Source organism: Mytilus edulis, chromosome 12, assembly GCF_963676685.1.
Source record: "Mytilus edulis chromosome 12, xbMytEdul2.2, whole genome shotgun sequence".
Classification (NCBI taxonomy): domain Eukaryota; kingdom Metazoa; phylum Mollusca; class Bivalvia; order Mytilida; family Mytilidae; genus Mytilus; species Mytilus edulis.
Window position 1 is genome coordinate 49,164,775 of NC_092355.1, and position 25,038 is coordinate 49,189,812.

Sequence of the window (25,038 nt, forward strand, 5' to 3'; positions counted from 1 at the left end):
AAAGAGACATCAATATGGGAGGAATGCTTATCTCATGTTCTTAGTAAACATTATACATGGGAGTCGAGTAAATGGTATGTCTCAAACTGGTGTACAAATATTAACATAAACATTACTATTATAAAAATAAGGAGATGTGATTGCCAATACGACAACTATTGATTGGCACTTGCATATTATAATTAGATTAATAAAATTTAGAAATTCAAGGGCTTTCCCCTATAAATGTATAACATTTGATTTATTGTAACCTTATACCTGCCACCTTATTAAAATCTCCATGGGGGGTTTTAAGAGCAAGAGGACCAAGTGCTCCTCTTATATTGTCATCAGTGTTTTTAATCTACTTCTATATTGTTTGAATGCGTATGTATGTGCTTAAATATCCTTTTTACTCATTTGATTGCCTGTTTTGAGGTGTTTAGTTTATATAATAAAGAATTCAAAATTTTGGTCAAGAACTCTTATGGAGGAAATCCCCCATAAATCATGAAGGTTGGCAAGTCTGTAACCTATGAAATAAGTCTAACATCCTAAATTATGTTATTATGAATTAAGTATTATTTTGTAATTCAGTGTTAATCTGTATGTATGTTTAATAAATGGTCATTACAGATTGAACACTAGTAGGAATTATTCAAAAAACATATTTATAATGAACTGCAAATTTGAATAAATTTAACATTAACAAAAATGACTTATACCTATGTTTACAGTGGACCAGGAAGTACAGAAAAGAGGCCCTACATTACAGAAGCTGGACCTGAGGCTTTAGACGAGTGGTACAATATGAAAAGACGAGAGATCAACATACTATGTCCTTCTGTAACATTGCCGCCAAGAAGACTTGTCTCACAACGGGAACTGTGCCAAAATATCATAAGTGTCATGTTAGGGATTCCGTCAGTGACCTTTGAACTGTATGCAGTGAGTGGGATATAGTATTTATATATCTAAAAGCCCAAATTCAAACTTAAAACTTAGGTCCAAATTTCATATTTTGGTAAAAAATTCTTATGAAATTATCTTTGACTGTTCAATCCATTTTGACCTAGCTCCTACAGATAAAGAGGGCTTAAGGTACAGGTCTCAAGATAGTTTAAATCACTGGGAAGAAAGGAATTCATTTTTTTTATTTATAAAGTCAACTCTGATGCTGTTTTGCCGTGAGATTCGTAAGAAAAAAACTTGCTGTGGTGTTTTTTAACAACTTATGTCATAAGATAAGGAGTTGATTCACCGTATGATTATGTCAACAAATATGGCTTGCATGATGCTAACTCACAATAAATTTTACATTATTCCTAACTTAATGTGTGCACAAACTTCTGCGAGAGGCGGGTTTAATGGGGGAGGGGGGGCTTTTGTTAAAAAAAACTTTGGTTGATTATTCAGGGAATCACTAAAGTATGACAGTCAGTGCCCCGCCCCCCTATGAAAATTTCTGGATCCACCACTGTTGTGCTAAGTACACTTAATTCATTTATTTTGGTGGGTACTCATTTTCATTTTCAAATTTTCATTAATTGAGGAGAAATAGTGTATCTATGGATATTTGATTTCGTGCATACTAGCCTATTGAAAATTGAGACTTCTTTGAACCTTTTAATTCATGTTTTATATTAACCTATGAAATCCTCTCAAATTGGTTCCCAAGAAATAATAATAGAATGAAATTCAAAACAGTGTGGCTGTGGCCATTGATTGACACATTAAATTCATCCATTGACTGGGACAATTTAGGTGAACGTTTGTATGTAACGACCACTGCTCACTATGTACTTTTTAAAGACACTTAAACTATGGGGTCACCAAAGGTTCTCAACACCTTAATAAAGTAATTTGAAAAATTAATCAGAAATAACACGATGTTTTGATTTATATCAATTATATAAATCAAAACTTAAAGGTTATTCCTGATTAATTTTTCGAATTATTTTATAATTGAAGGCGTTAAGAAACCTTTGGTGACCCCACAGTTTGAATTTCTATCGTAGGTACATCGTGAACAGTGGTCATTACAGACAAACGTTCACGTAAATTGTCCCAGTCAATGGATGAATTTATGGTGGTACCTAACACTACAGGGAGATAACTCTGTAAAATCAGCAGAATGTTTTAATGACATTGTGTTCTTAAGGGAATATTAAGCTTCTCAATGATCAAAATTGGTGTTTGTCAAACTGCTATATAACCAGTGTATCTTTTCTGACAAAATGGTTGGTTCAAATTTTTTTAAATTTTTATTTTTTTGGTTAAAGGGTCAAAGTAAATACTTTGACAAAATTTTATGAAAATTAAACGAGCTAAATTAATTTTAGTGAAAGTGTTGGGTACCACCTTAATGTGTCAATCAATGGCCACAGCCACACTGTTTTGAATTTCATTCTAAATCGACAGCTGGTTAAAATACAACATGCTACAGTGTGTTCATGTGGAGTCATTTGTTATATTTTTTCAGGCTGTTGGTAAATTTGACATAAAGGAAGGAACTCATTTTACTGGAATCACACCACAAAGTCTGAATAATATCTGTCAGGATTTTATGGAATGTGGCGCCATCTACATGAGACTCAATTATTTCTCCTTGCCACAGACCATGGACTCATTCTATAAGAAAGGACTAATTTTCCAGGCCTTTATTGGAGCCATAAGAAAAGTACTACAGCATTATAGAGCTGTTGTGTTGTCAATAAGAGAGAATGTGACAGTACTGAGAATGAAGTTTCAGTGTCATCAGCTGTTCAAACAAATGAGGTAAAAAAAAAAGATGATAAAATTGAGAAAGAAAATGGGAAATGTGTCAAAGAGACAACAACCCCACCAAAGGAAAGAAAACACCCAAAGGCCACCAAAGACATGTATTACATTCATGTTAAAAGTAAAATACCAAAAATGCCAAACTCTAAGGAAAGTTTTAAGTTGATAGTGGAAATAAATACTTAAAAACTCAAATTGACCAACTATAAATGCTTAACTTCATAAAGAACTCACACATAAGACTATGTATTGAAGGGTTAAACAGAGGAGTGATTTGGCCTTCTTGCTATGAGGCTGAAGTTTCTAGAATTACTTGTACCAGCAAATATGAATTAGAATCTATGGTATGAGTGTGAATGAAACAATTATCCATCCAAGTCTCAATTTATAAAAGTAAACCAAAGTATGGTCTTCAACACAGAAACCAAAAAGCAAGCTATAAAGGGCCGCAAAATGACTAGTGAAATAGAAATCAACGACAACGGCTGAACAACAGGTTCATTACTAATGTATGCAAACAAATGCAGAGGGACCATGAAGCATAAAAATTGAATAAGTAAAAGAATATAATTGAAATTTCTTTTTTCTTTCAGATTTTTAGCAAGGCTTTGCCAATGTGAGGAACAGTTTGATCCGCATGCAGAACTGCAGTTTCCTTCAGTATGTACTTCATCATATGCTAATTATTAACATTATCACTTTTCTAAATTTATTGGTTATCAATGTGATTGAATTTTTAAGGAAATATTCATATTTTTCAAAACAAGTACTAAATTGGTTTTATTTTTTGTGAAAGATGCAACTGCCAAAGATTACTATAGATAGGTTTTTGTCCTCCAAAATGAACTATGGCTCAAAGAGAGTTCCAATCAAAAGCTAGAGCTTCATGATATTCATTAGTTTTATTTTGAAGTTTTGAAAAAAAAATTACAATGTCTCAATGTATTTGTATAATCCCAGTTTGGCCATGCAAAAAATATGTTAGGAAGTTTCTGGTGGGGGAAATGATACACCTTATCGCTATTAATCCGCCATGACTGGATATCACACAGGTTCCCGTAAAATTTTGACGTAAAATAACAAAATATCTGACGCCACAATGAAAAAGTGATTGTTGTATGCGTCAAAAGTTCAAGCGGCTGGGTTAGCCGGGATTAGCGATAAGGTGTATTGTACTGGGAATAAAAAGAAACTTTGTTTCTTAAAAATGAAAATTTCCTGAGAAGCTATTACTTTTTTTTTACAAAACCTTAACTGAGATCAAAATGCCAAAAAAACTTTCATTGACCAAGACAAGAATTTGTAACATGGCACATGAACTGGGAAAAAAATATTTCATTATTTTTCTGATTCATAAAAAAATGTTGGTACATGTAGTTGAAAAATATGTCATTTGGACTCTTAAATGTTACCAAAACTTAAAATTTTTATTTTTGAAAAACCTCATCACAATTTTGTAAATGACATAAACAATGTTAACATTTTTGAAATTACAAAATTCCGAAGGGGGTAATGTGGTAATATTAAGGTGGTACCTAACACTTTAACTAAAATTATTTGGCTCGTTTAATTTTCTTAAAATTTTGACAAAGTATATACTTTAACCCTTTGACAAAAATAAAAAAAAAAAAAAAATTGAACCAACCGTTTTATCAGAAAAATTACACTGGTTATAGAGCAGTTTGACAAACACTTATTTTGGTCATTGAGAAGCTTAAAATTCCCTTAACAACACAACGTAATAAAACGTTTAGCTGATTTTACAGAGTTATCTCCCTGTAGTGTTAGGTACCACCTTAACACCAAGAAATCAAGTGCCCATAAAATTTTTATAAATGTCCTCAATACACAAAAAATTGTTACGGACTAAAAATTGAATCAACAGAAAGGGATGACTTCAAAAATCAATGAAGGATAAAAAACTTAACTCAAATAGTTTTGAGGGGGGTCAAAAATTGCTGCAAGTTTTGTTTAATTGACATCGATTTTATATATATCCTTATTCATAATTGGTCAATCAATTTTTTCCAAATTAAGTTAAGAGGGTAAGAGGGGATGGAGGATAGGGTGTCAGTGAAAAAACTATGAATTAAGTTTTTTATCCTACATTGAACTTTTGACGTCGTACCTAATGCTGGAAATTCGAAATTTATTATGTGAATTTATTAATGCAACTTTAATTTTTAAGTTATTGAGAAAAATCCTCTTAAATTCATACACAAAATAAAAAAATGCAAGTCTAAATTATTGCAATTATATATTTTGCTTTGCAATAATAACATCACAATAATTTATGAATTTCAAGTACTTTTTGATGGAGAGTTGTCTCATTGGCACTCATACCACATCTTCCTATATCTAATTATGATGTTTTCATTCTTTTTTCAGGGTATTGAATTACTGAGTTATGTTTACAAAGAGACATTAGAATCAGCCAGTTCTGACAGCTACCCGATGATGTTATCAATCTTACAGACCACTTGTGCTCCCTATTTGTTGTAAGTGAAATACTTTTGCACTAAAAAAAATATAGGAAAGCTGGGTTCAGGTGACCCGACCCCTTTTATTTATATTCATGTCAAGAAGTATTGGAATTTTTAAAACGAAGAAGAAGTATTTTGAAAAGATATATTATGAATAGTACTGGTATTTGCTAGAAGTAGTATTCAGACAGGTATATTTTCTGGGCCATAATATATTAATGTGAATGAAACTTTTACATTATCTATTTAACAAATAATAGTTTTTCATTTGTTTATATAAAGAGTAAATTGTGAATCTAAAAAAAAAATACTGTTATTGAACCAACTTATTTTCGTGGATACTTTGATTTGAAACTAGTCCTTTCTAGCTTACTTTGCGGTAATTTTGTGATGTTAAAATTCATTTGATAATATTCAAAGAATCAAGTTGTACATCTTTGTGACATTTTATATTTGCGTTAATTTTCTACTTGAGAAAGGAGCGGATACATATATATTTTTATGCCCCACCTACGATAGTAGAGGGGCATTATGTTTTCTGGTCTGTGGCTCCGTTCTTCTGTGCGTCCGTTCGTCACTCTGTGCGCCCGTCCGTTCAGGTTAAAGTTTTTGGTCAAGGTAGTTTTTTATGAAGCTGAAGTCCAATCAACTTGAAACTTAGTAAACTTGTTGCTTATGATATAATCTTTTTAATTTTCAAGCCAAATTAGACTTTTGACCCCAATTTCACGGTCCACTGAACATAGAAAATGAAAGTGGGAGTTTCAGGTTAAAGTTTTTGGTCAAGGTAGTTTTTTGATAAAATTGAAGTCCAATCAACTTGAAACTTAGTACATATGTTCCCTATAGTATAATCTTTCTAATTTTAATACCAAATTAGATTTATTACCCAATTTCACGGTCCATGGAACATGGAAAAGGATAGTGCGAGTGGGGCATCCGTGTACTTTGGACACATTCTTGTTTACAATTTGTTTATCAACAGATGTTTAGAAGATTGGATATATCATGGTCGCTATAGAGATATATATGGAGAATTTATGATTCAGGTTAATGAGGACTACATCCAGTTCAGAGGTAAATATAGATGACTACTGTGAATTCAGACATGGCTAAAAATAGAACATGGGGTAAAATGAAAGTTCTATCTATTAATTTGAAAACTTTAATAAATAGAGAAAATCTGACTGAAGCAAAAAAATTTAATAATGTTGAACCCTACCAATTGTCCATAAACATCAAAATAAATTAAGAATAGTTAACTTATATGAGTTTCTGTAAATTATAAAACAGTATTAAATTAATTTGATGGTAGTATAACTGATTGTGTTTTGCCAACAATAAAAAAAAGCCCAGTTTTTAAATGAATAGACAGGCCTTAAGGTGGTACCCAACACTTTCACTAAAATTAATTTGGCTCGTTTAATTTTCATAAAATTTCTACAAAGTATTTGCTTTGACCCTTTAACAAAAATATATTAAAAATTTGTACAACATAACGTTTCCACTCATCCATATTAACCACTTATAACAACTTACTTCAACATTTTTGAACCAACCATTTTATCAGAAAAATTACACTGGTTATATAGCAGTTTGACAAACACCAACTTTGATAACTGAGAAGCTTAATATTCCCTTTACAACACAACGTAATTAAAATGTTTAGTTGATTTTACAGAGTTATCTCCCTGTAGTGTTAGGTACCACCTTAAATAGCAGTATTTTCTGCGATAACTGCAGAAACACTAAAAGACCAGAAAATATTGAGTTTAACCATTTCACATTATACACTTTCTTGCATATATATATGACAAAATGATACACAGTCCCCCAATGTCAGTTAAGACTCCATCAACTTGTTGTTTAATTTATCAGTGCTGTTCCATAAAACATGCATTTCACCCAGGGAAGTTAACTCATAAGTGGTTAATATGGATGAGTGGAAACGTTATATTGTACATGTACATATAAATGCCAGTTAAAAATAAACATGTCTCCAATATTGCAATTAAGGGCTCTTCTCAGGGACCAGTTATGTTTCATTATATCAACCATAAAAAAGTATGTATTGTATCTGTAGTATTAAGGTAGATTTACGGTATACCACCATCTTGGATTGCACGATAGCAGTACTACATAATCGGTCTAATTCTTTGCCTAGATTAGCTAAATTTAAGGTAGAATTTACAAAAAGTTTATTTGTATAAAAGAAATATAAGTGATTTATTGCATATCCAAAATATTTAAACAAATACCAAAGATGTGTGTATGTTTACTATGTTAATAAATTTTTCAACTGAGCCATTTAAAGGGAGATAACTCAAGTATTAAATTTTGTATACTGGAATGATATTGAAATTTTAATTTTTTTTCTTCTAGGAAGAAAACAAATTTGGAGCCATTATTTTTATTTTTTATTTTCTTAAATCATAGTATTAAACTTTATTTTCATATTTTTTTTCACAATTCTATCTCATAGCTTTCTTTTTATTTGCACAATTGTTTTTTTCGTAGACAATCTGCAAATTTGTTCATTTTTTCACATCTTGTATTTTGAAAAATAGCAGGGAAAAGCATACTTAAAACTATATTTTTGAAAAAAAGGGATTAAAAATCTTTATTTTTGCATAGTATAAGAAAATTCTATCTATTTAAATATATACCAATGATCCAACTGTAATTGACTTCAGAAATGGAGAAAAAACAAAACAGATTTGTTATTTAAGTCTTTGATTTCTTTTTTTAGACAAGCATTATTGGACCCATGGTTTTACCCTGACGACCAGTGAAGTGATGGATTCTGTCCCTTTGTTCCTCAGAGATTACGCCAAGAAAATCTTCAGTTGTGGAAAGTCTGTCAATCTTCTAAAGACATGCTGTCCTGATGTAAGCTATTGTAGAAAAAAAAACTTATAACATATATAAATGCTCATTGTTGAAGGCAGTACAATGACCTATAGTTGTTAATTTCTCTGACATTGGGTCTCTTGTGAAGAGTTGTATCATTGGCAATCATGCAACAACTTCTTTTTGATATTTGTAAGTTTTGGTAGAAAAAAAACCATTTACTATTTATTCAATATTATTCGTTAGATACCAATTTTTCTTAGTTTTAGAGGGTACATGTTAACCACTAATTTAAATGTTCAAGAATCACTGATGTTCTATCAGGTTGTATAAAGACATTGGCAAAACATCAAATCACAGATTCATGTGTTCAGGTGGCCTTAAGCAAACACATTCAATAAACTTGCTCATCTTATTACCATAGTACTCACTGTAATATCAGTAAAAGACAGTTTATTGATTTTTAACCTGTCTTCCATAGAAAAAAAAACAGTGCCTGTTCATTTATGTGCAATTGCTTGACAAAATCTTTTCTAATTTAGATATGTTGTTTTCTGTGACTAAATGAAACTCAAGTTTGATTTTCACAATTTTAGCTTTTATCATCCATTAGTTTTAGACTTTTAAAGGAGCAAAAAGTAATACTTAGATTGATTGTGGCATTTCAGAACCCTACAAAAATTCATTTATCTTTTGACTTGATTATGTTTTAGCATCCAGATTTGCAACTTTAATTTTCATGCAGGAATTTCCTGTTTGCTGTCACTCTGACAGCCTCTTGTATTTTGTCATTTGATATGAATACAATAGTTTTATTTTGATTTGTTTCACATATAACAGTACAAACATAAGCTTAGTTTAAAACTCGGTTTGTATATTGCAGCATTTTCTGTGTCAGTTAGAAGACTTTGAGATCCCTAGGATCATGGTGACGTATTCTAGTGAAGAAATGGAGGCTATTAAAGTGCAGTGTGATATGTATGTCAGTAAAATGAAACAGATAGCCAATCAAATTACAATGTCTAGAGAAGAGAAAAAAGCTAGAGCAGAAAAGGCTAAACAAGATCTGATACGTAAAGCTAGGGAAGTGGCTGAAAGAGAACTAAAAGAATATCAAGGTATAATGTTTACACCCACCTCCTGGTGCGAGATTTTTATTCGCTGCGTGTGTTGAAGACCCATTGGAGCCTTCAGTGGTTTTATGTTCTTTGGTAGGGTTGTTGTTTCTTTAACACATTACCTATTTCACTATTTAATTTTAATATAGCTGAGTGGTTTTTGCATTTCCACCATCTATGGCTGGAAGGGAATAAAGTGGCAGATAAGCCAGGCTATTCCATGCCCTGTCCCTTTCTTATGGAGTGGATATAAACATTTCTTTTGTATTACATTGTATCATAAGAATTGAACATACAATATAAAACTTTGAATTAAGCTTTTCTTTTTAATACATTTTTTTTTTAAATTATTTTGGGTAAACAGAAGTTGTCTGCCTATGGTTTGTAGTTTGAAATAACAAGAGATGTAACCTTCATATATAGAAACATGGTTTGACTGATAAATGACAAAGTTTTATTACAAAGTCCTGTGAAAGTATATTTTTTATAGACAAACATTTTGTAGGAATGTCTACATCTTATAGCAAAAGTTTGTTCTGTGTCTTCATTTTCCTCACAATATTTTTTATATGTTTTCCCTGATGAAGCTTGGGCTAAAATTTAAGTTTCCCTAAAGATTAGTGTTGTTAAAGAAGGATGCTTACTGTTCGATTCATATATATTATTACAAAAACTATATTGGGAATTACTGTTAAGTGATTTTTTGCAAGATATTGAATATTCCTTTAACTTTCAGACAATACATTCTATGTCTGTGTGTTGGTACTTTAGTTACGATTGAAATGTTTCGGTTGAAACACAAAACTGTAATAATGGCTGTCAGATTAGAATTAAATAAAATTGAGAATGGAAATGGGGAATGTGTCAAAGAGACAACAACCCAACCATAGAACAGACAACAGCAGAAGGTCACCAATAGGTCTTCAATGTAGCAAATTCCCGCACCCAGAGGTGTCCTTCAGCTGGCCCCCAAACAAATATATATACAAGTTCAGTGATAATGGACGTCATACTAAACTCCAAATTATACACAAGAAACTAAAATAAAAGACTATACAAGACTAACAAAGGCCAGATGCAAATGTGACTGGGTTAAACATGTGTATGAAATCTCAACCCTCCCCCTATACCTCTAGCCAATGTAGAAAAGTAAACGCATAACAATATGCACATTAAATTTAGTTCAAGAGAAGTCAGAGTCCTATGTCAGAAGATGTAACAAAAGAAAATAAACAAAATGACAATAATACATAAATAACAAAAGACTACTAGTAGTTAACTGACATGCCAGCTCCAGACCTAAATTATACTGATAGAAAGATTATGTCTTCATCATATGAATATCAGACAGGATCCCTCCCTTTAGGCTTTCAGTATCATACCATCATAACATATATGAGAAGAACATAACCCCTGTCATGCCAAGAAATGTTGTCTTTTTTTTTTTTAGACATACCAGATATTTATACCATGTGACTAAATAAATTCAGTTTTCAAAGATCCAAATTTTCTTTAATTATTTGAATTGATAAAGTGCACAGAATTAACAGCATTTGCACATTTATAATGAATACAACATTTATTTGCAGAGAAAGTTCTTGCTGTAAAGAAAAAAGTAGATGCAAGGAAAAGAAAACAATTTGAATTTTTGAAAGATCAAATGAAGACAGATTTACAGGTAGGATCTTAAGTCTGTATCTCTTGTTCTTATCATTTCTTGATTTCATGCTGCTTTGATGGTGTTTAATCACAGTTCTTGAGTTATGCCCATTTAAAAATGGAAAAAAATGTCTAAATCAAGAGGTTCTTAACTGTGTGAACCTTTGATTTGTATGTGGAAGTTGGCCTGTATTAATGAGCACAGGCATCTGTGGCCCATAAACTCATTCTCCTTTTATATTGTTTCTGCATCATAAAACTTATGCATACAATTAAGTAAATACCATGATAAAATAATTTTTTTTATCAATAGTTTTAGATTTTAGTGGGCAGTAGTTGACTACCAAAAGGAGGCTTAGGTCGAAAGAAAAATATACCTGAGTGAGAACAAACCCTGTTCACTGACATATTCTCTAATTTTTACACTTCTTAATTGGTTTGAGAAGAATATTTCTCCTCACTGGTAAAATATATGTTCTCAGCAAATGATTGATCAAAATTTAATTATGAAGTCAAATTTTCTGGGTTTCTTCTATTTCCTATCGTGACTTCATGAGTAGATTTGATTCATTTAATAGCTTTGTTTGGTGTGAGCAAAGGCTCCTTGTTGAAGACCATACTTTGACTTATCATTGTTGACTTTTTATACCATGTTAGCGGGACGGAGAGTTGTGTCATTGGCACTAAAACCACTTCTTAATTCTATTAGAACTTAAAAGTCTCTTGCTGAAAAAGATTGCACAAATTTAAATATTTGATTGTGTTTTTTTGAATTTAAAGACCTTTTGAAAACAGAACCATTACTGGTGAAGGACATTATTTTATCTTTACAGAGAAGAGCATCTGTAAAGGAGGCAAACAAGGAGGAAGATAGACAGTTTATTGCCAGGGTAACAAGAGCAGAAGAAGCCCTCACAGAGAAAGAGATACAACTGGAAAAGAAAGCAAAGTAGGTGCAGACAGTTAAATGTTGCATTCATCCTAATTCTCAGTATTTTTATCTGTTTGTCAAAGATTTCTGTCACACTGACTTTTGAGGACTCTCATGAAGGTCTCCAAGTAATCACATAATCAAAAAGATTTTTGTCGATATAATCACAGTCATTTATTAACAAGATAATAAAAAATGCAGTCCTTTATTATCAAATGATCATGAAATATTGTGTCTGGTAATAAAATAATCACTTTAAAAATGGCTAAGTAATCACATAATCAAAAACACCATGAAGAGGTGCCCTTTCTCAGCTACTACTAAACAAAATTGCAGTTAGAAGTTGTTATGTGTGAGGTTTTTTTTATCTGTCAGACATCTACTTCTTGGTTGGCTGTACTTTGATTATATTGAATATAATACTTTCAATATGTTGAATGACCTTTAAGGGGAAACACCTTGTAGAAAGATAAATAAGGCATGTTTAATTTTCATAGAATTTAGGCAAATTTTTTACTTTTACTTTGACAAAAAATAAAAACTTCAAAATGGGTCTCATTGGGGTCTTAAGCGTGACGTGGAATTGCCGATTTTTTATAAGCGTGACGCGTGAAAGTCCAATTATTATGCCGTGAAAACAGGAATTCAAGTCTAGCAGGACACGGAAAATTACAAAAAAATGAGAATTGCTTACGTACATAGTGTAAGCGGGATACAGGAATCTAAGAAATCAGTAAGCGGAATCCGGGATCAGAACCCCCCAATGGGACCCCCTTCAAAAAACTTGAACCACCGAAAAATATCATTGAATACATAGAAGTTTGACAAACACTAATTTTGATCATTGAGAAGCTAAATATTTCCTTAATAGTAGCACATGATTATTAAAACTTTCAGCTGAATTTTACATAGTTATCTCCTTGTAGTTTTACTCATTACACATTTCTGCAGGTAACAGTACACAATACAACTTTTAAATAAACTCATCATAGATACCAGGACTAAATTTTGTATATAGGCCAGACGCACGTTTCGTCTACAAAAGACTCAACAGTGACACTCGAATCCAAAAAAGTTAAAAAGGCCAAATAAAGTACGAAGTTGAAGAGCATTGAGGACCAAAATTCCTAATACAGTTTATGAAATTGTGAAGTTGCAAATGAAATTTAGTATGATATATACTATTCTCTGTGTCCATATATATTGTAACTACTGTGAACCCTGTTTTAAGAGACCACTTAAGGGAAAGCAAAAAAGTGTTCTCATCAAACATGAATAGTCTTACAAAACAGGTTTTGGCTCATTACTGGTGTTCCGTTAGTTTAAGTCAGGTTTTACCTAATGCTCAAAATGATTCCGGTCTGATTTCTTGAAGTGGATATATTCTAGCTTTTGAAATATTTTATTATTATTTCAGAGAAGAAATAGAAGAATACTACAGCAAGCTTACAGAAGAAGCTGCCTTTAGAGAACAGAAAGCATTATGGCGGGTCAGACGAGCTAAATTAGATCTGAACAGAATCAACTTTCTACAACATGATAACACTCACTGGTCAACAGAAATGGAGGCTAATCCAGAACCTAAGGTCTGTTTAAATTCAAATAATTTAATTTTGGATGTAACGTGTCTTCTGATTGGATGATGTTGTTGTGTTTATCAGCTCATAGATATAATTTTGTCATGTGACCGTGACGTCATCAACATTTTTTCATGGTTTACTCCCGTATAAAATGGAATTTAGAATCAAATTATAAGAAATGACTGTAATATTTTTTTCTGTCTATTGGAAATAACTTTAAAAATGTGGTGCACACTTTAACATAACCCACTACGCCGGTTATTCAGTGTGCACCACATTTTTGATGTTTTTCCTTCATAGACAGAAAAAATAATACAGTCATGCCTTAAGTAGATTTTGATAAAGAAATATAAAAAAGAAACGACCTCACTGCTTTTCAAATTAGACTATATAGATCAATGTTTTGTTACTAGTAATGCATCATCAGGACAATTTATGTTATATTGATTGAAGTACAGGGATTGGTGTTTTGTTCATTGGTATGATGATATTGATGAAATATGATGTACTGTATTTAAACAATGTTCTTATAGTAAAAAGAAATTAAAATTATTACTGTAAACCAACTAATTTTCCTGTGCGATTTATTTTCACTACTATCCAGAGTAGAAAAATAACATGAATATAAATAGTCATGTAAAACTTGGATCTTTCCATATTAAACTACATCAAGTAAATTTGAAAACCGTGAAATTAAATCATATCAAATGGCTAGAACTATATATTGCTATACTATTTTTAGAAAGCAGAAGATTTTCCTGATACAGTTGCCTTACCAGCCTGGGCAGATAAAGGATTATCAAGTCAAAAACCTATAGTTGTTGGGGATAGGACTTTGCCTAAGTGGGCAGTAAAGGGAGGTGTACAGATGCCTGATTGGGCAAAAGATGAACTGGCAGAGTAAGCTAAAATTGTGAAAAAGATAAAATTTGAGATAGGGAGGAAGGGGAAGGAAAGATTTAAAATGTACAAAGTCTCTGAGGTTAACCTTATTACATATGTTCATAGCTGAAATTTACTTATATAGAAATATGTTACAATGTACACGAGAGCATGGACAGATAAAATTTTAATTTTCCACCAATATATACATTTTTTTCCAGGAAGAAATAAAGCACTATGTAACCCTTTCTTCCTTCCAAGTATATTTAGTATTACTGTTGAAATAAATGTACATGAAGGAATTAAATAGAAAATGAATAAGAAAAGATACAATTACAGAAAGATGTGTATAATATACATATAAGCCTTGACTTTGATATCGGAAAAAAATTAATTCCAGTACAAGTAACTGAAATTTTTGAATTTTATTGAAGTGGATTATACACTCAGTGTCAGCAATACATGTAGCCTATCCATTAGTTCTTCTGTGGACCAATCAGACTTTATTACCTTTGTTGTCTATCTGAGTTTGATTTTCTTTAATTCATCAGATTATGAAGGCCAGAGGCCGATTAAGGGGAGGGGGGCAGGGGTCCCGGGCCCCCCCTTTTTTGGAAAAAATTTGGTTGCTTATATTGGGAATCACTGAAGTGTAACTGGAGGGGGCTACTTCTTAGGCAGTCAGTGGGCCCCCACTTATGAAAATTTCTGGATCCACCACTGAAGTCGTGAATTCAAAAAGATGTAGATAAACATTTTATTCTAAGTTTGCATGACTTGGTTTATATATCAGAAAGTGCCTTAAAAGAGGGATGAAAGATACCAGAAGGACAGTCAAACTCATAGATAAAAAATAAACTGACAACGCCATGGCTGAAAAAGAAAAAGACAAACAGACAAATAATAGTACACAAGACACAACATAGAAAACTAAAGACTAAGCAACACAAACCCCTTACAGCGGATTCCATTGAGTGTGTAGCCAAAGGTAAAATATTTGGTTAGCTTGCTTGTTAGCTGAACCATGAAGTCATTGTAAGGTAAGGTAAACAACCCTACTTTAAGAATAGACTAATCTGACAGAAAATCAATAGATCTGTCTGTTGGACTATGCTACTTGGAAAGGAGGGTAGTATACCTGACCTTATAACGACTTCACGGTTCAGCTAACAAGCAAGCTAACCAACGATATTACCTTTCGCTACACAGTCAGTGGAATCTGCTGTAATTGGTTCTTTATATTCAAATATTTACAAAATATGTTGAATATTATCAGATTATTTTAAATGAGTAACCTCAAAAAAATTTACGAAAATATATAATCAACAATAGGCCTCAATAGATTGTTTGTCAAGTTTCATTTTACTGAATAATATATTTTTTTTTACCATAGTGAAGAAAGTGTATTTGAAAATCTTGATGAAGAAAGATCTCCATCAAAACAGTTACAAACAGCAGGAAGGCCTTCAACACCAAGAATGAAACGTCTGCCTTCACCAAGAGTTAAAACAGGAATAAAATTGAATGATTCTTTCTCTGCCAGTGCTGAAACGGAAGAAATTGATAGTCGATCTGGTATTCAGACATACCAGCATGCTAACGCTACTAAAGAAACGGAAGGAGTTGAGAAAGATAAATATTCTGTCAGGCTGGTCGGAGAAATGCATGCTACCAAAGAATCTCAGCAGGAAGCAGAGTATAAGAGTCATATAAAAGTACGGGAAGATATGCATGCTACGAAAGAAACAGAATCAAACGATGATAAAATCCGTCCTCATATAAAACCCAATCTTATGATGTCATCCACGATGGAGTCGACAAATGTACAAGAAACAAACTTTCCAAAATTAAAGAGAAATAAAGACATGGATTCTAATACAGAATCAGAAGCTGCTGTATGGAAAATTAAAAAGCAAAGTGTCTTTGGTCATCCATCTCAAATGACGAAACTAGATTCAGTTGAAATAGCAGCGCCAAAATTAAAACGCTCGTTGCATTTTCATGCTTCATTGGAATCGGAGCTCAGAGATTTTGGCATTAAGCCAAGAATAAGGATAAGTAAAAACATGTATGCCTCTAAAGAGTCTGAGCCTTCTGTTATTAAAAGACTGAGAATTAAAAAATCTGAACAGATGTGGGCAACGAAGGAATCGGAAATGATTGACCATGATGCCCTGAGATTGGAGAAGTTTAAGTCCATTAATGTATACGGCCATTCTTCAGACTCAACTGTACAGAAACTGTTGTATGGAGATAAACATAACAGGTCATATGACGAAACAGGTAATTTGCATATTATACAAATGAGGGGGTTACTATTTTGTTTATGAACAATTTACTTCTGAAATCAAACCATTGGTAACCAATTGTGTTTACATGGTTAAAGGACCACTGAAATTAAACATGTGGTAACTTATTTTGTTTTTCACAGTCAATTCAATTCTCTATTTATTTTAACACTAGTTTTATAAAAAGAAGGAAAATCTATGGTAAAGATACCTTTAGCAAGAATAATCTTAGAGATAATGCAAAACTTAATAGGGTTCATTATTAGCCCTTGACATCACAAGAATTTCCTACTCACAAATATATGCTTGTAATAGTAATGAGGTGTTTTTTTACAAAGATTTTTTTAGGGCATCTTGGTCTTGAGTAATTTATTTTAATAAATTTTGCAAGTAGAAAATTAAAGCAAATATAAATCTTTGAATATGAGAAATCGAATATGGTCTTATATGAATACTTCTATCAAACAAAATAACGATTCAGATTTCTTTGAATGGCTTAAAAGAGCCTAATGGGAAAAAAGTATTCTCAGAATTAATTATACCCCCGCTTTAAATAAGGGGGGGTATACTGTTTTACCTCTGTCTGTCAGTCCGTCCGTCAGTCGGTCCGTCCCATGAAACTTTCGTCACATTTTTCTCAGGAACTACACATCCACCCTTTCTGTAATTTGGTATCAACATTTATATATGTCAGCCATACCGTGTGATGCATTTTCAGATTCATCACTTGACAACTTCCTGTTTACCGAACACTTGTCTGATTTTACACATGATAGCCAAGTTGAAAATTTTCGTCACATTTTTCTCAGGAACTACAATACAAGGATTTTTGAAATTTGGTTTCAGGATTTATATAAGTCAGCTATACCGTGTGATGCGTTTTCAGATTCATCACTCGACTACTTCCTGTTTACCGAACACTTGTATGATTTTACACATGATAACCAAGTTAAAAATTTTCGTCACATTTTTCTCAGGAACTACAATACAAGGATTTCTGAAATTTGGTTTCAGGATTTTTATAAGTCAGCTATACCGTGTGATGCGTTTTCAGACACTTGCATATTTTTACACTATTAATATTATCCACTTGCGGCGGGGGTATCATCAGTGAGCAGTAGCTCGCAGTTTCACTTGTTTGGTTAAACTTATTATCTACAATAGATTATTTCAAACCAGATTTTTAAGATTCTATAGTCTATAATGTTCAGCAAACTAATTCATCAGGGAAAAAATTGTATGTTAAGAGACTGATTAATTAAAGTTTTACAAAATCTTCTATTTCATTGTATTTTTAGGTTTAAAATAGAAAAAAAATTATATGATATAACTCAGCAACAATCGAAAACCACTAAATTACAGGCTCCTGACTTTGGAAAGGCACATACAGAATATTTTAGGGTTAATATGTAAGTGGGGGCCCAACATTGCCCCCTTAATTCTGGTACAGTGGTGCAGCAGAACAATGCAAGACCTGTACTAAACAATAAACAAACAACATATATGATCAAAGCAACAAACAACATGTTATTTTAAAATACCAACAAAGATGAAAACTATCTTTACTATTGATTTGATTGTTTTTGTTTTTCCAGACACAAAAGGTTTTACTGTAGTTTTGTTTTTTTGTTTATTCAGACACAAAAGGTTTTACTGTAGTTTTGTGTTTTTTTTGTTTTTTCAGACACAAAAGGTTTTACTGTAGTTTTGTTTTTTTTGTTTTTTCAGACACAAAAGGTTTTACTGTAGTTTTGTTTTTTTGTTTTTTCAGACACAAAAGGTTTTACTGTAGTTTTTACAGAAGTGCAGGTTTTAGAGAAATTCACTTATGAGGACCAGTTTGACCATTTAGGTAATTTATTTGTTGATAGAACTATAACTTAAAACTTAATTATAAAGTACTATTTAGCAGTACTCTGATATCCCAATGTGGAAAAAATTACTCCTAAATATGTGCTGCTTAAGGTGGTACCCATCACTTTAACTAAAATTAATTTGGCTCGTTTATTTTTCTTGAAATTTTGATAAAGTATTTACTTTGATCTTTTGACAAAAATTTAAAAATTCTAAAAAATTTGAACCAACCGTTTTATCAGAAAAATTACACTGGTTATATAACAGTTTGACAAACACTTATTTTGATCATTGAGAAGCTTAATATTCTGTTTACAACACAATGTAATTAAAACGTTTAGCTGGCTTTACAGAGTTATCTCCCTGTAGTGTTAGGTACCACCTTAGCTTACTTACTGTTACTGTTGATTGATTTACTTTAGTGGATACCAGTTTTGGTGTCTTGAGCAAAAATTGTATTTCATTGGTGTTTCATTTAGTGATTTGACCTAATTTTGCATACATATTTGAATGTTCCAAGATCAACTAAAGTATGTACATGTACATATATACATGCACTTTTATAAGGTCAATTTTCATCTGACATAGCTCATATATATATATATGCATGAAAATAAGTTTTTTCTTCTACTTTTACAACTTTATAAATTTTGAATAAATCTATTCCAGAGCATGAACCAGCTGTGGATTTGTTGTCATCGTCTGTTTCTACGTTGTACGGTGGATTTGGAGATTACGGAATCAATTTACGGTCAAATGTGGACATCTATAAATACATGCCCTTACCTGAACTATTTAAGCATTCTGTAACAAAGCCTCTCAGATCACAGTAAGTCAACGTATTTCTGTCTGTTTCATAATTTGTTCAGCGTTCACATTATAAGATTTCTACTTGATTAGCCAACAGACAGTAGATAAAAGTGTTCAAATGGACCAATTTTTGTCAAAAAAACATTATTTGTAAAAAAAAAAAAAAAAAAGATGGAAGCTAATTATTGAAAGTTATAAATCACCTGCCCTTGTAACTAAAATTGAATGCACATTTTCATCAACCTGGCTTGATTTTTTATGAACCCCTGATCTACTACACATAAAAGAGCAGAAGAGTTTTTTAATCATCAAAAAAGATCTTCATATCATTGAGATTTGCTCCATTTAAACATTCAAGGTACTAACATCGGAGGCAATTGCATAATTTCCCATACATTTTCTCTTTAAAAAAATCACCTAAGTCAAGATTTCGAGGTACCTGTCCTAGTTAAATTCTAATTTGTAACTTTTAAAAACAAACATAAAATATTTATCAAATAACCACAAACTATTCCATGGGAGACGCCACTTGCAGAGACAAGAGCACATTTTATTGTCTCGCTTGATGGAGTCAAAAAGCGAGACAAAGGTATGCTGTTTCTGGCTACGGTGTCAACAATGTATTAGTTTGTGATTAGGTCTAGTTTATGGTGAACCACTAGTGGTAAGTCAAATATATTTGGTATGCAGTTGTATTAGTATTGGCACATTTCATTACCATGGAGATTATTTGTTATCAAAATTACAAAAAACAACACATACAATGTATCTCTGTGATAACAGTTTATTATAATTATGAGTATAATATTGTGGAAAGTTCATATAAATACACTGGTATTAAGCAGCTTGTACTGGATTCCCCATACTAGTGGTCTAAAAATCTGAAAATGTATTATAATATATTTAATAATATTATTTATTTGGCAAAATGCTATTGTACACTTTGACTGCAATGGCTTGAATGACTTTAAACCACCTGAGTTCACTCGTGCATGAACTCAATATCCCAATCGAACCGACCTTACTATAAGTAACCAAACACATGTCAACTATAAATATACATTTTTATATTTTCGATTTTTGTACAACTTTGATTAAAAATAATTCATGGAAGCCATAGATTTGTGGCTGTTCTATTTTACCCACTGTTCGATAAATGTAAAACAAATCTAATAAACCTGCATGAATGATTTCTTAACTAACCGCTAGAAAAAAAAATGTAATTACTTTTTTTACTTCTCAGTAAACCCAACATTTGCAATTTTAAATTTTACATTTTTTATCGTAAGCTACCGTTAAATTCATTGTTGACATGTTGTAACCAAGGAGCCGCCATGTTGACTTGCTGAAATTAGTAAATGTGCGAATAATGCAATAGAACAGAAAACAAGCAACACCTACCTCAATACTTTATTTTAATGCAATTGTATCCGAGTTTAGAAGGTAAACGCAATAGAAAAACCTTCAGCTTTGACGTTTTCATTTGTTTGACATCATGTTTTGAAATGACGTTAATGCGCCAAAATCATTACTGGAATTTCGCGGAATTTTAATTTATTTTGTTTTTGTCCATTTTTCCGTTCTCTAATGTGTAAATTCTTTTTGTTATGCGTCAGAATCAGAATAAATGTTCTGTAGGGTTTTATTCAATTGTAATTGTTGACACAGCGAAATCCACAACCGTTTACACATAGGTTACGATACGTGTGGATTTACGTGGGAGGCATATTTAAACAGCCATTTGTGTACATCTTGGAGTCTGCGCTAAGTATAGATATATCGAGAATTTTATTACGGTGTTGTTTACAAAGCGAAAGAAGCACGTCATATTAGAATAAAACATATAATATATAATAGACATATCTATATATATATATGTGTGTGAATTCATTTAATATTCCAATGTTTCTGTATATTTCAGAATTTCCCTAGTAAACAAGAGTGTTATAGATTATTTCACAGTAGAACTCCAGATAGAAGAACATTTCCAGGCTCTGAGAAGATATTTATTGATGGGGGATGGCGACTTTTCACAATTTTTTAGTGATTTACTGTTTGATAAGGTAAATCAGAAGACCTTTAGTTAAGGAACAAAATAGGCATTAAAAAAATTAAAAGGTCATGAAACTTCTCCTTTTTTGAGAAATTTCATTTTTTTTAAATGGCAGGAAAATGCTGACTCAGACTTTTACCTTATATTTAGCATTGGCATTATTTGGATTTTAAATCATTAGAAAAGAAATCTAGAATCTGCTTAAATTAAAAAAAAACCTTCCTTTATGAGCTATTGAAGTCTTATATGAAAAGAAAAGTTGGTGATATGGGCAAAATATTTTACCCTGTATCATAGGAAAAAAACCAATGAGTCTGAACATTTGACAAAAACTTCTAAACCTGATATAACTGCATCGTTAAAATGAAGGAAATTGTATGAATGTGCAGAAAAATTTATATGCTGTCACAGTAGAAACACTAATTTTCGTGGGTTTAACATTTTGTGGTTTTGTGTCTATATAAGATTTGATGGGATTTAATTTTGTGGTTTCCAGTAAATGGAAGTGATGTTATATGTAGATTAAATTTCCGTGGGAGGTTTTATTTTGTGGATATAATCTTTCCACGAAATAAATTAAATTAAATCCTCCATGAAAATTTCTGCTTTTACAGTATTTATATTATATAGTGACTTCATGATATTTATTTTGTATGATTTCAGCTGTCATCAAACCCCAAACCAAGAGAGATGCTGAACCCAGTATTTTTGAATGGTGTCCTGACCAAATCACTTAGATCTTCTATGCATGCTGATGATGTTTATGCAGATAATCTGAGTTTTGCTATAAAATATGTTCCACAGGTTCTACAACAAACAGGTGTGTTTCAGTCTATAAAATACCATGGATTCAAATGTGTAAATTGTTCTATTTGTTACTTGCATACCTCCCTGTAATTTGGATTGTTCTATTTGTTACTTGCATACCTCCCTGTAATTTTGATTGTTCTATTTATTTCTTGCATACCTCCCTGCAATTTTGATTGTTCTATTTATTACTTGCATACCTCCCTGTAATTTTGATTGTTCTATTTATTACTTGCATACCTCCCTGTAATTTTATGGATCATCAGATTTACTATTAGGAGATAACTGTATTGTATTTTAAGCTCTGACAGCATCAATTGGTGAATTGATGGTTGCAAATTAAGTTTACTGTGACTATACATTGTGAATTGATGCCATGAAAATTGGTCACATTAATCAAACAAAATGGTGCATTAGAATGTGGCTTCTATGGATACCAATGATTCATTATTGGTTGAAGACTTATTTTCTTTGTTATAGGTGAATCAGATATTTTAAGTGTTAAAGGATATTCCAATTCCTTATCGTATTGTATGCAGAATTTGACTACTACAAAATTTAAATATCCACAGAAAAACAAGGTTTCCACGATCCATGAGGGTTTGGATGGGGTTAAATGATTAAAAAATAATGCCCTTAAAAAATGAAGATTAGAGAAAAAAGGGGTAAAAATTAAATGTTTACAGAATAACAGACCCCCCCCCCCAATCCAGACCCTCATCCATGAAGATTGGTATCTAAAAACATAAACTAATCGATAGTAGTTGGAAGTTATTTCAATCAGCTAACTGATATTTATATATTATAATATACTTTCTATTTTTACAGCACATGATACTCTAGATTGTTTAGAATTGAGATATAAGGTAGGCTTTCATTTCTTACAATATATATATAATTATAGGTAGTTTCGTTTTTGATACTGACTATATCATGTGGAATATCTAGACGAACCCGTTAGGGCGAGTTAAGATATTCCACATGATATAGTCAGTATCAAAAACCAATCTACCTATTATTCTGTTTAACGGTAATTATGACGTCACACAATGTATTGCCTAATATTTTCAGTGATACAGCCAGTATGTTGATACTAGAAAATATTAGGCAGTAAGATCAAAGGGAAAATATATGAATTACCGATAAATCTGCTTATATGTAGGTAAGTTTGAAATAGATAAATATGTTATGGAAAATATTCAAAGAACAAGCAGAGTTAGTTACCTTTAATAGTGCTAGATTTATGAAGAAACTTTTCTGAAAAAATAACCAGTGACTCATTGACCTATTGAAAAAGAATGAAAATGTTTTAAAAAGTTTTACTGATTACAAATGATAATAATATTTTTAGACATTTATAATCTATCATGTATGCTTAATTAGACACATTTTTATACCCCACCTACACTTGTAGAGGGGTATTATGTTTTCTGGTCTGTTCATTTGTCCGTCCATCCGTTCGTCTGTCCCGCTTCAGGTTAAAGTTTTTGGTCAAGGTAGTTTTTGATGAAGTTAAAGTCCAGTCAACTTGTAAATTAGTACACATGTTCCTTATGATATGATCTTTCTAATTTCAATGCCACATAAGAGTTTTTACCTCAATTTCACGCAGTCAACTGAACATAGAAAAAGATAGTGCGAGTGGGGCATCCATGTACCCGGGACACATTCTTGTTCTTTGCTTGTTTGAGGAAACTAAGACATGTACTGTAAATAAATTTCAACTTTATAAAAAGTCTAAAAAACTTAATGCAAAATTATTTTATAGATTGGTTTCTCTTTTCATATGAGTGTGTTTGACACTAATTTTAATTTACAAATTTTGGATTCCCATTTTTCCAGCTGAAGTTAGGAAGTCTATTGCCATAATATAGCCAACGTCGCTGAAAGTGGCTCTTAACAACATTTTTTTCTAATACTAGGCCAAGAGTATTACCATTCTGAACTATTTCATTATCTTTTCCAGGTTGTATGGCCATTAAATATTGTGATCACAGACAGTTTGATATGCAAGTACAGTAAGGTATTCTCCTTCATGTTACAACTCAAAAGAATTGTGTGGAGTCTTAAAGACGTGTGGCACAGACTAAAAAGGGGAGGTAAATTAATATTGTTTGTAATTATCTCCCATCCTATTACATCTGAAATCCACAAACAGACGTAAGATTGATTGACTATTGTTTGCTTAATGAACAGTAGCAAATGTTTCATGCATTGTCAGGACAAATAGAATAAGTGATGAAGAAGATTTATATTGGTATTAACAAACATTGTTCTTTATCAAAGGAGTAGGTCCTGTAAGGGCCGATATTGGCCTCAAATTTCAAGTTTATCTGACGAAAGATTTTAGACACTTCTTAAACACTTAAGTGTCTATTTCAGTTGATTCAATAAGTTTATGTGAAAGATTTTAAATGATTTACTCATTAAAAACGCTCCGATTCTAGCTTAGATATGAAAAATCTATTAAATATGCCCCAAAATGTCACTTTTCAGATGGTTTTTGTCAAAAATGAAAGTGGTGGCATCCGTGTTCATCCACAACCTTTATATACGTTATGTATTATCATAAAATACAAGTTACATTTCAATATTAAAAATGAACAGGAATGCGGCCACTTTCATTTAAGACAGAAACCGTTTAAAATTAAACTGAAATGCTAAAATTGTGAAGATTTCAGTAATTTAGCATGACTTAATGATGCTAGTACCCGATATATGTGCATTGTATTGACGAAAAACAGCCCATATTTATGTAGCAGAAACACTTTAATTTCCAATGAATAACTAAAAGTTTACATTTTAACAATTTGGTAAAACTGCTATATTTTCGGGCCAAAAAGGGTGGCTTACTGAACCTACTCCTTTCGTTTGTTAGCTCACCTGGCCCGAAGGGCCAAGTGAGCTTTTCTCATCACTTGGCGTCCGTCGTCCGTCGTCCGTCGTCCGTCGTCGTCGTCGTC

The 25,038-nt window shown here is 31.9% G+C and overlaps 1 protein-coding gene across 1 annotated transcript in view; it reads left to right on the forward strand.

Moving 5' to 3' along the window:
- LOC139498697 (gamma-tubulin complex component 6-like) overlaps positions 1–25,038 on the forward strand; it is a gene marked incomplete at its 5' end in the record, with an annotated part of 47,672 nt that overhangs the window by 15,638 nt on the left and 6,996 nt on the right. The window contains 18 exon segments of the mRNA XM_071287221.1: positions 717–927; positions 2,462–2,757; positions 3,354–3,420; positions 5,149–5,258; positions 6,229–6,320; positions 7,993–8,132; positions 8,977–9,211; positions 10,801–10,889; positions 11,704–11,819; positions 13,219–13,387; positions 14,124–14,281; positions 15,657–16,546; positions 18,323–18,403; positions 19,075–19,234; positions 21,137–21,278; positions 21,932–22,088; positions 22,904–22,941; positions 24,042–24,174. Coding sequence (XP_071143322.1) covers positions 717–927; positions 2,462–2,757; positions 3,354–3,420; positions 5,149–5,258; positions 6,229–6,320; positions 7,993–8,132; positions 8,977–9,211; positions 10,801–10,889; positions 11,704–11,819; positions 13,219–13,387; positions 14,124–14,281; positions 15,657–16,546; positions 18,323–18,403; positions 19,075–19,234; positions 21,137–21,278; positions 21,932–22,088; positions 22,904–22,941; positions 24,042–24,174 — 3,284 coding nt within the window.